The sequence below is a fragment of the Medicago truncatula genome, chromosome 7 (genome assembly GCF_003473485.1).
Source record: "Medicago truncatula cultivar Jemalong A17 chromosome 7, MtrunA17r5.0-ANR, whole genome shotgun sequence".
Classification (NCBI taxonomy): Eukaryota; Viridiplantae; Streptophyta; class Magnoliopsida; order Fabales; family Fabaceae; genus Medicago; species Medicago truncatula.
The window spans coordinates 8,692,922-8,710,280 of NC_053048.1; the positions used below are offsets into that span (position 1 = coordinate 8,692,922).

The following is a 17,359-nucleotide window of genomic DNA, read 5'->3' on the forward strand; positions in this document are numbered from 1 at the left end:
GAGAATATAGAGATGAGAAGAATTTTGGTGGATGGACATTGTGGTTGATCAATGAAAAGGAAATAACTTTGATATATCCGTTTTATTACATTAGTGTTTAAAAACTAAACCACCTTGACTAGAAACAATAAGTTGGGAAAGATTACCTAAGTGAAAAATGGAAAAAAAAATGGTCGAAAATTAAATTAAGTGGGTTTAATACTCGTATGAAGAAGTTAATTGTTCAAAAAAATGGAATTAGTGTTTAGTTGGGAAAGATTACCCATGTTATTTTATAAGAGAAGTGCTTGTCAATTTGATAAAAAAGAAAAAAAAAGGGAGATTAGTGTTTAGTTAAAAAATAGAGCGGGTGTTTATGTTATTTAAGAAGCCCTTAAGGGAGGTTAGTGTAATTTGCCCATGATTTTTTTAAAAGAGTAATTTGTCCATGATAAAAATCATTGAAATAGTTTTTTTTTTTTTTTTTTTTAAGGAATCATTGAAATAGTTGTTATTAAATACTATGAAGCAGTATATTAAAAATATGTAAAAATAATAAAGATTTCATTATGATTCCCATGTAAGAATTGTACAACTGTATTATTTAGTGACACATTTATCATTTTTCAATGTTTTTTATAGTCATATTTCTAAAAGATATAATAATTAATAATCTACAATAATAAAAAAATTTATTTTATAATATGACATGGTGGTCTGACTTCTTTGATTCTCGGTTGTTTCTAAATATGCAGAGATATGCAGTTTTTAAGGTGTCTTGTTTTCCTACACTCTAGCTCTTTAAGTTCAAGAGAGCTTTTATGCTCGCTGATTTGTTCAGAGAGCTACTAGCACTTGGATTTTGATATCTTGTTGTCGGTCGATCCATTAATTGTTTTTCACATATGTTCACTTTTCATATTTTTTTGTAACCTGATTTCACGCCCGTATACAGGTTCGCTGGGTTGTGCTCGTAATTAGTGAATTTTTTTTTAGGATATATTAGGGTTGATCCACTTGATCTGATTTATTATCTTTTATCCCCATTTTGGATTGTACTTGAGTCAGGTCTAATACACCCGGTCTCTTTATCTATTTATTATTCACTATAATTTTTCTTTTAACTAAAAAAAGATAAAGGCAAATTATTTAGAAAAGAAACAATATTGAAAATGTGTAATTTTTTTGAAAAGTAGGTATATATGTCTTGTAATAAATATTTTGTAACTTTCTTGAAGTTATGATTTTTTGTTAAAGAATGAAGTTATGTTATTTTGGGATTATCAATCAGATATAACTGAATTTTTTTTCTCTATTTGTGAAAATATTTTTTCAGTGTTTTGTTAGTATCAACGATAATTGTCTCAACCTTATTTTGTTATTTTATTGATAAATGAAATGTATTTATTAATGTTTTTTTATTAAAAATTTTATTTAGGAATATATTTTTATTAAAATTTATATTAATGAATAGTTTTTTAGAATAAATATGTAAACAATTGTCATTTTTTCATTGGATTACATACAAAAGAAAAACTCATAGGAAGGTAGTTGTATTACATCCTAAAAAATAAAAAAGCATAGGAATGTAGTTTTATTGCATCAAATAGACTCATCGTGACATAAAAGCACATGAACATCATAAAACATTTTTTTGGGTACACTCATAAAACATTTTTTTTAATAAATGTAAATTGAATATATGGTTCACTTTTAATTGAACTGTACCTGCAGTGAGTACAATATCTAGAACTAAGGTTTAGTTTGTTTAGGTTCTGCCTTGAGATTGCTCTCAAGAGGGGTATATATATCTATCTTCTTGTGGGCTTGTGATTCGGTGACTTAAGCCCCAAGAAGCTTGGGCCCTAAGTCACTTTACAGACGCTTCTAGAAGCCTGGTGAGGCGGTGGCCTTAGGGGAACACGCCTATGGCTTAAGGAGCTCTTCTGGAGGACGCCTGAGCCCTTCTGTAGGGCATTTCTACGTTTAAGGATAGATTAACGGTCCCCCCCCCCCCAAGCATGAGTCTTGAGACAAGGCGAAGTGATGAATTTGTAAGGTTGATGGTCCACAACCTCCCAAGCACGAGTCTTGGGATAAGGCGAAGTGTCTTTGAGCAGGGTACTTTGGTCACTCGCTGTTAGGTGGACTGTCGAGTAGTAGTGATGGTGAAAGTTACGATTTTGATAGTAGCGATAGTGATTATATTTTCCTTTATTCTTCCCCCACGACCACTTTATTGGAGGGAAATCTGCCTTTATTCTCCCCAGTGCCGATCCGTAAAAGGGAAATTTTATATCTTATGTCATCTAGTTATTCTGTGATGGAAACGTTTTCCGAGGATGTTCTATGACCAGTATCTATGTACACTGATGAGAAGCATATCTCCATTTTCTGGAGCAAATTGCATATCTCGTCTACCGGTCTTGAGGAGGACGTGATTCTGATGCCATGTGTTCCTGGTGAGAAGGTGTGCATTCAACGCCCAAAGGGGGTTAAGGACGAGATGTTCCATATGTATGTTGTAGTTTTGGAGGAGTTGGGTGTGAGGATTCCATTTACCCCTTTAAGATGGATGTGCTAAAGTATCTCAACGTAGCTCCGTCTCAAATCAAGCCCAACAGTTAGGCGTTTATTCGGGGTTTCGAGGTTCTTTGTGATGCCTTAGATTTGGAGCCTTCTATAGGGGTCTTCTTTCATTTCTACGGTACAAAGGGTGTGGAAAAGTTATCATGGGTCTCTATCAACGCCCATCCTTACAAGAAGTTGTTTCCTACGTATTCTTCTAACTTCAAAAAGGATTGGAGGGAGACGTTCGTCAGGGTGCAGGGGGAGAATGGATGTGTCGAGACTTCTGTGAAGGTAGACGGGGTGTTGAGGTTTCCCTTATGTTGGACGAGTGTTCCTGTTTATGTTGTGGGCTTTGATTTTGATAAGATGATGCCTTATGAGCACGGTGTAGTAGGCTTTCTGGAGAGGATGTTACTTATGGACATCCATGAGCTTCTAAATAGGGAGAGCGATCCCGAGAGCATTGAGATGTATTTGCATGAGTATTTACCTTTATTTTTGCTTTTTATCTCTTTTTCTGTTTGTTTATTGATTGCCTCTTTGCTTTTGTTTTGGTAGTGCCAATGATTCCAATGTCTGGAGCGCAGCAGAAGAAATATCTAGCCGAGCAGAAGAACAAGCGGGTTGTGGAGGGGTACTAGCGACCCTTGCAGAATTCTTCTTAGATAAAACAAAAGTAAGAATAATAACGCGAAGGAGGAGACGTCTGGCAGGAACATGGAAGATGATGTTACTTGAGAGAAGGATCAGAAGGACTCACCTCAAAAGAAAAAAACTAAAACTTGAAAGGCGGAGGCGAGTGCTCAAGTTATTAATATCGATGACGAGGTGGCGGGGTCCTTCTGGTACCACATCTTTGATTATCGCAAGTATGTAGAGGAATATGTGCCTTTTTCCAGCGTTGATGTCGAAGCGGGTCGCCATGGTAAGTTTTCGGAGCTAGTTCTGGACGTGGGAATGTCCATCCTCCGATCTCTCTTGTTGGTTCATTCCAAGGAGGGGAAGAACAAAGCTTTGGAGGTCAACTATAAGGACGCCATGCAAGATGCGGAGAAGTATAAGCATAAGGCGAGCGCGTCTATGAAGAGTCTGAAAGACATTCAGTAGGGAAAAGAGAAAGCCGACAAGAAGGTGCAAGATTTGACTACAGAGGGGGATATTTTGAAAGAGAAGGCTGCACAGTTGGAGGCTGATCTTGCCAAGTCTTAGTCTGATTTGAAGGACAACAAGATAGAGGTGGCAGAAACTTTTGACGGAGGGTTTTATCGAGACAAAGAACAAGTCCACCACTTCTTCCCTGACCACAATCTTTGCGGCTTGGATTCTTTCAAGACTGTGAAGGATGGTGAGCTTGTAGACGAGCCTTGAAGCTATTGGTTTGGCTCTTGCAATTTCTTCCTGATGTAATTTTGGTGTAATTCTAATAGAAAATGAAGGAATTAGTCACAAAAGGATGAATTGGGTTGTATTTGGTGAAGAACAACAAGATTAAAGATGATGGCGATTATCTGCCGTTTCTTGGGAATTTTACTTCTAAATTGAAGAATTTTCATTCTTGTTTGTTGCCGGTTGTTCAAATCAATTATGAAAATGGTGTCTGATTATTTATTTTCCGGTATTGATGGTGACATGAAACATTAACTAATATCGATTGAGGGAGATGAAGAGGGTGGTGGGTTTGGAGAAGCATAGGAGGATTTACTAGCACCTTATTATCATGTAAACAAATCTATAGAATGAGTAGATAAAAATTAAAAATTTAATCTATTGATTAAGAATAGCTAATACAAATCATGCATTTATACAAAAGAATTTACAAAAGATTACAAAAGAATTTTAGTTATATACTATAATACTAGAGCACTTTACAGATACAAGTGCTAGGAAAGGTTGGAATGCCATTCAAAGGAAGGAAGGGGGGTGATACAAAATCCATTCAAAGAAGCGGTCGTAGCAGATCCTTTAATGATGGCAATTTAAGTTAACATCAACATGAGGAACCTCTATCTTCATACTAGGAAGCGTATGATGGAAATCTTCCCATGTAGCAGCCGTCTCTTCATCGCAGGTTTTCGTCTTCAAATTCTGAAGATTGACATCTGAAAATGGAAGCTCAATACTTGCACAACTTGCCATGTATAGATTCCTTAGGTTGCACAAATTACCAAATTCCTCGGGTAAACTTGAAAGGCTGATGCAGTTTGAAATGTCAAGATGTCTTAGATTTAACAACTTTCCAATGGAAGTCGGTATAGCTTCCAAGTCAGTACATGAACCGAGGCTTAGAAGTTCCAAATTTGTAAACTTTCCAATATCTTGGGGAATTGAAGAAAGCTTGTGGCAAATAGTAACACCGAGCATCTTTAGTGAGATGATATCACATATACTAATTGGCAATACCACCAAATCTTTGCAGGAATCAATGTTCAATTCTTCAGGATTTGGAAATGCATCTGAAATTAGGATGCTGATGACAGTCTGTCATTCCATATTTTTAGAGTCTTTTTATGATATTTTTGAGTTCACAAGCAAGCTCAAGCAGCAAGAAAAGCAAGAAAAATAGAAGATTTTGAAGAAAACAAAATCGTGTCATGATTGTTGAAAACGTATCACGATTTGGAGCACATGATGAGGTTCATTCGACATTGGTTAAAACGTGTCACGATGGCTATTTCGTGACACGATTTTAGGGACATGTGGCACAAGGAAAGAAATGAAAGGAAAGAAAATAATCTCACAACATGGAAGGTGCAAAAAGAAGAAACAAATGGGCTTGATGTTATCTTAGGTCATTGTACTAAAAAAAAAATGAAATGTGTGGCTTGAGCAAAAAGAAAAGAAGAAAACGTAACATATGTTTAGATTTTGGAAAATTAGGTTACAGAAGACTATATAAGGAGGTTGCACAACATGTTTTATTGATTCACGCTGGTGACATCACTTTTGGTACAGTAGAGTCACGATTTGGAAAGAAAGGCAGCCGTATTCACGCTACAGGAGAAAAAGAAATAAGGCTTGCACATGGAGATGAAAACAAAGAACAACACCGATTGAAAGAAAATTGAGGAGCAAGCCGGCAACGACGGAACTCTATCAGTTTATTTTCTTTATTATGTTGTTTATTTCTTTTATCATGTCTTAAGTCTAAGATGATTCTGTGTAACCCTGATTGAACCATGTTGCTGTGAAACTCTATTTATTGTTAATGACAATCTAGTTTTTATTCAATTCAATTGTTCTTAATGCTTTTTATATCCTGATCAAATATAAACATGATTTAGTGAGAATGAATGACTACTGACCATAGCTTTCTACTTAGACAGAATTGAATTGTTCTAATAAACAGGGTTAGTCTAGGAATTGATAATCGTTTGTTAGTGATATTAGGTTAACGTTCTTAAAACCTTCAAAGATTATTAGACCACCTAAGGAATTAGGGGCTATAGTTTGAGAAGAGGGTCCTAACTCAAGGGATTGATTAGGACTATTTTGTTAACTATCGTGGAACTAGAAAATCATTCATAAGAATAGGTGCATTATACCAATTAGGGGAACATAGATGCTTCGAAAGACCTGATCTCATCTCTCTTCATATTTTCTAACCAAATCTATATTTTCTTACTCAATCTTTATTTTTATGTTATTTAATTTTATTCAATCAAATAAAATCTAAACAAAATAATTTATACATCCTAAATATTTACTTTATTTCTAAATTGAGATTAACACAGTCCTCGTGGTAACGATATTTTTACTACTTCGATAGTATTTGGTACACTTGCCAAAATTCTATCAGATGCTACCCATTTCAAAAGTCATTCTTGTATTACACATGTAGACAGATAATTTTCTCAGATTCTTCAATGTGTCGAGGGATGGAACGGAAATCCGCTCTAATCTGACTCTTTTTAGGTTCTGTAGAGAAGCTCAATGTTATTCAGTTTAGAAGGATGGAAACTGTAGTTTGTGATTATCAGAACTTTTAGTTTACTCATTTTTGCAATCCACTCGGTTAATGAGTACTGCTTGGTATGAAGATTTAAAATTAGAACCTCGGCCTGAGCTGTTTGTATTTGAGACCAATCCAACGCATATGTTTCATCTGCAAATGTGAAACTCACGTGGTCAATTGCGGAAAAGAAATGAATAGCAACAGATTGCAAGAAATTTTTCGATAGCATTTTTTAGTTGGTCAAATTTAGAGAAAGTTAGTATAAGTATTACTAACCAGTTGATACCGACAATATACGGGCAGCGAAATGTTGAGGATTTTGTTTAACACAAAATCTCATAAACTTTGACAATATACGGGTCATCAAACCTTGCTGCTTCTCCGCGAGCCCACTTTTATTTTTATTCTTGTCAATAATCAGTTTTTCTCTTTGCTCAAATGGTTCCTTGGTGCTTTGGTAAATTCCAAGTTCTCTTAGAATATCATGAAGGATGATGAAGTGATTATTGTAGTTGTTATTGTCCGTGTCACTTTCACTTTTTCAGGTAAATGAGCAGAGGTTAATTAGTTACTTAAAGATAAGAAATTATTTCACAGGATTTATGTAGAGTATCATTCATGTGAGATATTTAACAATTTTATTAGCCAAGAAGAAAATATAATAATAATAGTCCTAGTACCTTGGTATTATCACATTAGCCAAATTCATGAGGCCTAATTTATTGATGATTTCCATTGCTTCTATTCCGTTGTCATCTAGTCTATTCAGCTCTGCCAACGAGAGCAGCGACATGAATTCTATGGGCTTCAGGAAATAAGGCTATGTCCATGAAGCACTTCATGAATCATGATTGTGGGATTATCTTCTAAAACATCGAATATCTTTTGGAGGCGAGTAAGTAATTCGGTATTAGAATCAAGAACAGAAGACCTCGTGACAGTTCCGTCACTATCTTACGCCACAAGTCATCTGGCCGACTTCTTAGTGATGTCGCAATCACTTCTTAGTGACTTCTTAGGGATTCTGAGCTTGGCCAAACATCATCCAGAACCAACAATAGTGGACTTCCCTCAACTTTCTTGAACAGAAGTCCTAACCTATTGACACCATATCTTCATCACTTTGAAACTCAGGCACTGGATATCCACAGTGTTCATCATATCTTCTCTACAATAGTCTTCAACGTGGGCATTTTTGAGAAGGTGACAAATATAATAATGTTTTCCATGGATTTACCTAGTAAAACCAAAGACAGTTTGTCAGACAAAAAAATATTATGTTTGTTTCGAAATTTCTGCAATTCATTCTAACACACTGCTAATCCAAACATGCATGAGAGAGCCAAAGAGGATTTATCACTTACCCTTAACTTGTTCATCCCAACAAAGCTTTGTAGCCAAAGTGGTTTTCCCCAATCCTCCTAAGCTTTGTAGCTAAATGGCAAATCCATCCCAACAGTGAATTTGTAATAATTTGTGTGGCTCTACTCATGGATTTGAAATTGAAACTTTAGATGTATTAAGCATGCAATATTTATAGTAGCAAGAAGAAAGGAATGGTACCGTGTTCTTCTTCTCTCTTTCCGGCACATTGCGTACTAATCTTCGTTATTCTTTACGTCTTCTTTGTCTTTTTTTTACTTAAATATTCGGAACGCTGTTTTGATGGGTTGGACCGAGTTTTATATTCTAAATAATAAATCATTAACGATAACTTATCTTAGAAGGAAATGAAATTAAAGATAACGTTTAAAAAAAAATTAAATTGAAGAGAAAATCTCTCCTTCCGCCAACGAAGCTTCAATGACAACAGTCTTACTCACACGCGCCAAAAAACAACAACTTGGTAACTATGCGTATAATACGAAGTATTTGGTAAATTAAATTACGTATTTTTTGAGAGAATTTCAAGGAAAATTATCAATAATTGATAAAAGAAGTCACTTGTGTGACAAGATTCTTTTGCCTATAAATAGCCAACTTATGTATCTTTAATTGATATCAACAGTATAAAGTATTTGGGTACGTATTTCATGCCAAATAGTTAGATACACTTTTAACCATTACTAGTTTTTATTTTTTATTTTTTTTACCGAAAGCATTAGTAAACACATAAGTTTAATTTTCCATTTCTTTTACCAAACATTTATTAACTTTGTAAATTCTTTATTGTATTTTTTCAACAGGATTTACAAAAAATAATTAAGATGGATCATGAACACTCATTGCAAAGAAAGCCTCCAGGAGCCCCATACACATGCACTGGTTGTGGAGAACTAGGGTTCGGATCAAGCTACCATTGCGAAAATATCAATTGCAGTTATGTCCTTCATGAAGTATGTGCAAATCCCGATCCTTACGCCTTTCATCCATTTTTCGAGAAAAGCTATTTCGAGTTCCATCGAAAACCACCTGGATATAAAACAAGATACTGTAATGCTTGTGGAAAAGATGTGTTAGGGTTTGTTTATCATTGCTCTAGCACAGACTATGATCTTCATCCATGTTGTTTGAAGTTGCAACATAGTATATCTGATGATAACGGAAACGTGACGTTGAATTTGTCAAAGAGAGTTCATTCAAAGTGTGGTAAATGTAAGCATAAGCATGTTATGGGAAAAGTTCAAGGATGGTCTTATTATGATGGAAATTCTTGCTATCATGTGTCTTGTTTCAAGGATTTGATTCTTCAGAATTGGAGGATGGGTTATTTTTCTGAAGGAGATAGAGAAGCTCAACTTGTTCTCACACGGTCAAGAAGAACAAGGACTATGAGCAAGTACACAAAGATAGCTGTTGTGATTTTCAAGCTACTATTTTCAGCTATTTTTGGAAACCCTATATCTGCTGTTTTTACTCTTGCTTCAAATTAATCGACAAGCAACTTCTACTACATAATTTGGCTTGTTTTTCATTTTTTTTTTTTTTGTTGTTGTCACTTTTGGGGGTTTGAGTTTGATGTTTGTTAATGAAGCTTATGAGTGAATAGTGTATTATGAGTGTGTATAATATCAACCTCTTAAAAATGGTCAAATGTGGACCTTTAGTTTTAGTTATTAATTGTATTGATTGATATGTAGAAATTAATATATTATAATTGTCCATTAAAAAAATTGAGTATATTATAATTGATTGATTGAGTTCGAATGTCGTATATTATTAAATAGGATGGATTTGTAAAAATAATAAATAAATATTTTGTGAAATTTGATTGAATTCAAGCTTATCTTGCTCTAACCTAGCTGATTTTGATGATGTTAGTGCTAGTTTATTTTGATGATGTTTTATTGTGAGTTCTCCTGGCTCTTGTCATTTTTGTCTTAGAATATGTTAAAGTACCTTAGTATTGTATGGCTCTAGCATCATGTTATTCTGTGTGGTTCAAGCATACTCATTCGAAAGGGTGCAGGGCAATCATGGATTAAAAAATTCAAGAAGCACCAAATTCAAAGGTTATTTGAAGTTTGCGGGAGTGTTTACATAGGGGTTGAAGAACTAGGACCGTTCCAAGGAACTCTTTTAGTCACATTTGTATTCAATATTGTTACTATTAGTGGATGACCTTGGTGGAGACGTTTTTCACCAAGAAGAGTTAACGTAGCCCGAAGCGAGGACGAAAGGGTGAACAACTATAAAAATATCGGTGTCGTTCTCTTTTCCTTATCCTCTTTAATTTTGGTGAATTTTATATGTTAATTGATTAATTAATAGTGTATAAAATTGATAATTGATCTTAGTGATTTTTGATAAACATTGATCTAACTGCTTGAGTTTGGTTTTATTATTGTTCTTGGATCAATTAGTTTTAATTCCTATACAATTCATCAATTGCATATACATTGTATTTTTGATTGATAGCTTGTTATATTTCACTTTAGGTTTGGATTTGAAATTGTCTAGTTTGCAAATTATCAAGATCCATTAATATTTGATTGTAATAAGGTTTACGGTTTCAACTTCTCAATTCTATTGTAAATCTCATTGACACATAGTCTTTAACACATAGTCTTTAACTTTTTTGTAATTGTTGTGATTGTTCAAGCTTGTATCCAATTAGTCAAAACCTTTCAAATCATTTGATAAAACTTTGTAAAAAAAATTTAAAACCGCTATTTACTCCCCTTTAGCGCGCACCGTATTGGCCATGTAGACCAACACCAGCAAATCCTGTCTTTTTTGACACCAAAGACTTAGTTCTCACTGCTTTGAAAGAGAACCAATACTCAGTTAAGAATGATGAAAATTGTAATATTCATCTAACTGACTTTTTAGAAGCTTGCAACACTATTAATCTAGATGAAGTCTCAGAGTCACACAAACGACTGAGTTGTTTGGATACTCTCTTAAGAGACGTGACAAAGATTGATTGAATGCACTTCCAAGTGAAAGTATCCGCAAATATGCTAGAGTCGTTCCTAAATAATTGAGTTATTATTTAGTAAAAACTATCACATTTGATTTTTAAAAATTGTAATAATTAGATAGTATCATTTGATATAAATTCTTTTGTAAAAAAAAATAAAAAAATTGATATCAATTCCCAAAAGTCTCAACGAAATAAAATTTAAAAATTGAGAGTTTCATATTTAATTATAGTGAATGTTGATTATTTTTAAGAAAGATATGAAAAAAATGAGCATGATGCTTACAAACAATTAATTGATATTTCTCTTTAATCTGTATAAGAATTTACAATTATCTCTTTGATTCATAAAATTTATCTTAAATTTATTACTTAAAAGAAGAACTATATGAACACCCGTTCATTTTTCAATGTACCATAAATACTTTATAGAAAATAGCAAAATATAATGTAAATCAAAATATATAAATCTCTTCGGTTTTAAATATAAACAAAAAGTCAAACGCATTTATATCAAATTTGGACCGAATACATTTGAATTTTGACTTATTTAAGACTAGAATGACTATGTTTATACACCCTTCGATCATTATTATAAATAAAAATTTGCATTTTGAATTCATTCAATTAATGGTATATATATGATCTTTATTATAGACCATATAAATCATTTATTAAATTGATCTAAAATGTTGATTTTTGCTTATATTAGTGACCAGAAGATATATATTTATGTGATATACCTCAACGACAATGTTAATATTGACCAAAAAAAAAAAAACTAGAATTTTTATATAGCAAAAAAATAAAAATAGATGTGTATCTAATGTAACAGATGAAAATAAATACCCCTCGAGTCAATCCAAAAATCTCCACATTTTTCATCAAATTAACATGAAGAAATTTGAACATTACTAACACACCACCGTTTTTCCAATCAAAGAAAACACTTCACATTTCTTCTTAGCATTGAAACCTCCACCCTCCATTATTCACTCTTGCAATTACATCATCTTCCATTACAGTTACTTACACAACCATTTCTTCTCCTTTTCTTCGATCACACCTTTCATGCAAACCCAAAAACCAGTAAAATTATCTCCTTTTTCTTTCCTTTGAAAATATATGTAGCAAGAAAGAGATATATAGCCTGATCAATTATTTATCCTTTTATTATATAATTCATTTTGTTACTACTTTCTCTGCAGAACAAAAACTTGCGTGAAAAACGAGCAGTGTAAGTAAAAGATACAGCTATACATGAGAGTTAGCAAACATGTTTCATGTTCTTTTTTTTTTGTTTGTTTCTCTTTTTCTTTTTGTTTGTTTCTAATGTGTCCACTTTTATACTGTAAATATTAAATATTGGCCTTTTATCTTCCGTTTTTATGTCATACACTGTATTATGTATTTCAGTTAGTATCTGCTTTATTATCAATTTTAGTGCTTCTGTCTCTTATAATTTTCTGTGTCTTTTGATATCTAGCTTCCAGTTCAATAATTTCTCATAATTTGTCGATCGATCCAAGCAAATCATCGATCGATCAGTGATGACTTCCTCGAACAAACATTGGCCTAGCATGTTCAAGAAGTCTACCAATGCGTCCAACCAACGGAATTCTCAAGGCCTCAACTCTTCCCTCTTAACTGGTTTTTAAACAACTCCCTCTAATTATTATTATTATTTAGTCAAACTGAGTAGTATGTGTTAGATCTAATCAAAAACTGTATATGTGTAAGAAAGAAGCAAATCAATGACCCTGTGAACTCAAAATTTCAATTGAAACGACTTAAATCGATGTTGATTTTTCTATGTCAGGGTTATATAAACAAACCAAGTATTATAGTTTTGATTATATGACCCCAACAAGGAAAAAACCTAAACGAATCGATTTAAAATTTTGAAGTTTAGATTTTTAGGGCTAAAATTTGATCTATACTCGTTCGTATATCGATTTGGTGTTATTTAAGATTCGTCACTTGAGATCCGATCGAGCAATTATATTTTAATATAATTGATTTTACTTTTTACAATATTTGCAGCGTTCTATTGAAGAAAAAAATATTGTGTTTAAATATATTTTTGATAATTATATACCTTAGTATTTCTATTGTAGTTTCTGTCATTGTTTTAATGTATACACTAAGGATTATAAACCAAAGCAAGAGATGAAGATAACTTATCCAATTGTTTTATAGAAATATTATGATACTCCATTGTTCATATTGTAGTTTACAAATTTTTCAGTTTTGATATAAACTTAAAAAAAAATTATGATAGTTCATATTGTCATTGTTTTAATAATTATCTGATTTTTCAATAAATTTTTCTGTTGTAGTTTTTGTCATTGTTTTATAGAAATATCATAATACTCCCTAGTTTATACAATATAATGAACATCTATTAGTAAATTTTAGAATTTGTAAACTTAGCATGTTCGATTGACTTATAACAAATATTGTTTAGGTGGAGATGGCGAAGAGAGAACTCCAGAACCAAAGCCAAGATGGAACCCAAAACCACAACAAATTCGCATTCTCGAAGCCATTTTCAACTCAGGGATGGTGAACCCACCAAGGGAGGAAATTACGAAGATACGTGAACAATTACAAGAGTTTGGTCAAGTTGGTGATGCCAATGTCTTTTACTGGTTTCAAAACCGCAAGTCTCGAAGCAAACAAAAGAAAAGATTCATCCACAACAAGAAACGAGAAACACAACAAAACTCTGGTCATCAAACACTCACATCACCACCCAACTCATCATCATCATCTTCTTCTGGTCATCAAAAAGCTTCTCCCGATGAAATTGTAATTTCGAACAATATCGGATTCTCCAATGCTAATGATGGGATGGTGGTGTTTTCTAATTCACCCGCAGTCTCGGTGAACCAAAACCAAGTTGATGCTTATTTTCAAACCCCTACTGGAACCGATTTACAACTACCTACACCCCCATTTTTCTCTTTCCCTGTGCAGAATCATATTAATGAAGTAGTGCCTAATGCCATGACACCACCACATAGGTTTAATCACTTATCTGGTTTCATGAACTATGGAAGTGAAAATGGAAACTCCTCAATGGTTCAACCCTTACCTCAACAGAATGTTGATGTACCTCTAGTTAATCATGAGATCACCATGAACTATGGAAGTAAAAGTGGAATTGCCTCAATGAATCACCGATATGATCAAGAGAAGATTCAAGAGGAAGCAATGAATATGATTCACATGTACCAGCAAGACCCACAACTTAATTTTGGTGTTGCTACAACATCAAGCAATGATGATGAGTCAGTTGATCTTGCTCCTCTTCCTCCTACTACCATTGGTGCACCTGATGCTGTTCCATTCCCCATTATTGATCATCGACATCAAGGTAATCAATATCAAGTTTTACAAAACTAATGATTGAACTCGAGTCATTAATAGTTCTAATTAAAGATGAATTGTTTAAAACAAATTGAGTTTAAATTTTAGTTGGAACATTTTTTCTATTAGACTTGCCTTTTGATTAAGCCAAACTCGAAATTACCAAGCCGCTTTCTGAGAATCAGACAGTTTAAACAACAAAAATATATCAATTTTTACATATATTGCTCCCTTAAAAACTTGCACATATATATGCACCCAAAATTTAAAGCACCGGGTATGATTTCGTTTAATTATATCCCTTAGACGTGTGCAATGTGCATGATTTCATTTAGTTGAAGTTTGTGTTTCCAAGTTGCATATGAGAGATGAATTGTTATTTGTGTGTTTGTCAGGATTTGGTGTGGAAGATGAAGCGGAAAAATGTATGGTGATTACTAAGGACGCCGCATTCAAGGTTGATGCAGGGCCCTTTAACGTTCGTGCATCCTTTGGAGATAGAGCAGTTCTCTTTGACTCCTCTGGTACTCCAGTTCTAACAGATGAGTGGGGTGTTACCCTCGATTCGCTCCACCATGGTGCTGAGTATTACCTGGTGCGTATTTTTCCTTATAACATGTGTTTTGTCTTTTATATTAGTGTATATAACTATAAGGGAAGTCTTGACGCAACAGTAAAGTTATTGTCATGCGACTAAAATGTCATGACTGTTGTAAAAAGAATATATAACTATTGATTTAATTGGTTTTTTTTATAAGCAAACTGTTATGATTTAATTGGTTTTTTTTAATAAGCAAACTGTTATTAATTGATAGAGAGAAAAACTAAAACAAGACGTGCAAAGCAGGTCAACAGCCAACATACAATTAATATTGAACACTAACAAGAGAGATACACAATAAGTAAAACAGTTTGACGATTTTGTATCAAAGAAGTGTGTTAAAAAGTAGGAATTTCTTAACCACATCACTTCTCCAATTATCTAAGAAGTATAAATATGTTTTTTATGTTGAAAGTGTATCAAAATTAAATTAATATATTAAACACTCAGCTAGGTTAGGCTCTTTGACCATTATTGTTTGTAGCTCGTCATATATGTATGATATGCCTCCTTATACATACTTAGCTGCTGACTATGGGACATATCTGTCATTGTTCACAAATAATATGAGGATTGGGGGATTTCTCATAGTTGGTGTTGATGCATATGCAGCCATTTTTATGGTAAGAGGCTATGATTCAACTACTCAATACAACGATTTACTAGACCGTGTTCTTAGACATCACGATGTAATCAATATTTGTAGGATTTCACAGTTTTGGTTTGTATATTCATAATGATATCATGAGTGCTTTAGGGCTCCCTCGAGATATGTTTTCTGATAACGTTGTACAATTACAATTTGTCTTTGTTCAATGGATACAAAATAACTACGCTTTAGCACCTGGTACAACGGCCCCTGGTGCAACAACAAGCACTAGTTTAACTTGGGGTGGTGATTTTGTGGCAGTGGGTTATCAACCCACCCTGAATACTGAAATGGGTACTTTAGAAAAATGAATTACTTCTACCAAAAAAGGGTTTATAACTTATATTCAAGCTAGCATACGATTTGATCGATCCTCTCCTACCACGACATTTGCACATTTGGATGCTACTGCTATACTATCAAGAGGATTAGCTTCCAAACACTAAATTTTTTTTAGGCACAATACCTACATTTTTTAAACTAGTTGTTCATTTTTTTAATTTCAATCGTCCATTTTCACCCAAAAATGTTAACTTTTTATTTCGTTTTTTCTTTTTCAGATTTATCAATGAGGTGAAGTTGGGCAGCTAGACATGCGAAATTCATATATATATGGTGTTCTTTCAATATTACCATACTCTTTTGTTGTTTATGATATGATTAGGGTTATTGAAATTGATGATGACGACTCATACCTTGTTGTGTCTAAGTCGTTGAAGGTATGAAAACCTTATTGTGGACCAGGGTGTATGTATTTTTCTTTTTAATTACAGGGCCTTTATGATGTGGTTCTGGTTCAATAATAATGACCATATGAATTTATATGTTCTGTTTAATTATGTGTTCTTACCATATGGGTCGTCTTGAGCATGGTCGGTGGGTTGCTCGTTTTCCAGTTGCACTTCTCCTTTGAGAGTGTTGTTATCTCTTGCTTTTTGGGGTAGCGGGCTTTGATGGACTTGTTGTGTTTTTGTTCTCTTATCTTTCCGTTTTGGGTTTTATACCTTGGTTTTACTTTGTTCTTTATTCCTTTGGTTTTATATCTTCCTTAATAGTCTCACTAGTCACTAGCCACAACTTCTAGCTTCACCCACCCACCATCATCGTCACCTCCGTCATCTTTTTTCTCCTCTTCGTTGCTGTTCAAAACACTTCGCTAACACCACTACTCTCCTTTTCGTTCACAATAGGCCGCCAACAACACCATTGTCGTCGCCATCATAATCTCAGATCTCATCACCTCCATTGTCGTCGTCACCATCTCAGATCGCAATATCTTTGTCGTTGTCCTCACCTCCTTCGTATTCTTTCTCCTCTCCGTCCCGTCCACCATCATCTGCCCCCACCATTAAATTTTTGCTCCACCACCATTCGTCAACCACCATCATCATTAGGAAACAAAAACAGAAAGCTCAGGTGGGAAAGTGAAATCAGAGTTGAGAAAGAGAGATGACAGAGAACGCATATATAAGGTTTGAGAGGAGAGATAATTTTTTATTTTTTTAATTCAAATTTCCACATGAGGGTGTATATTATAAGGTCTATAACTAATTATCCATAAAAAAATAAAAGAGTAATGTTTCATTGACAACCTTTTTCTCCATACCTTTAACATACACCCCAATGTGGCAGGGGCGTTTATGTAATTTCTCCTTGTCATTTTCACTTCTTCTCTCATCTCCCTCTCTTGAATTTCTCTCCTATCTCTCTCTGAATGAAATCATATCACTTTTTTTCTCTCTTGCGACTCCCTTCCCCTTCGACCAAATTCCCTCTCCCACCACCATCATCGCCTCATCCCTCCCTCTGCACTACCCTCTCTTCATCTCCCACCACCAGCCGCCACACCCACTACCTTTGCATCTTTCTTCT

General features: G+C 34.0%; 2 protein-coding genes and 1 pseudogene across 2 annotated transcripts; 2 read left to right on the top strand and 1 right to left on the bottom strand.

Annotated features, from left to right (window-relative positions):
* Window positions 1–4,483: 4,483 nt before the first annotated feature.
* LOC11445867 (probable disease resistance protein At5g66900) lies at window positions 4,484–8,088 on the bottom strand (annotated as a pseudogene).
* A 621-nt stretch (window positions 8,089–8,709) lies between these two features.
* LOC11438862 (uncharacterized) lies at window positions 8,710–9,375 on the top strand. Its single transcript, XM_003621869.4, has one exon. The coding sequence runs from the start codon at window positions 8,710–8,712 to the stop codon at window positions 9,373–9,375; it is 666 nt and encodes a 221-aa protein (XP_003621917.1).
* A 2,919-nt stretch (window positions 9,376–12,294) lies between these two features.
* On the top strand, window positions 12,295–16,430 carry LOC11439786 (WUSCHEL-related homeobox 9). The gene is made up of 4 exons (XM_024770355.2): window positions 12,295–12,515; window positions 13,333–14,244; window positions 14,633–14,832; window positions 16,048–16,430. The coding sequence occupies exons 1-4, from the start codon at window positions 12,416–12,418 to the stop codon at window positions 16,057–16,059; spliced, it is 1,224 nt and encodes a 407-aa protein (XP_024626123.1). The 5' UTR covers window positions 12,295–12,415; the 3' UTR covers window positions 16,060–16,430.
* The last annotated feature ends 929 nt before the right edge of the window (window positions 16,431–17,359 follow it).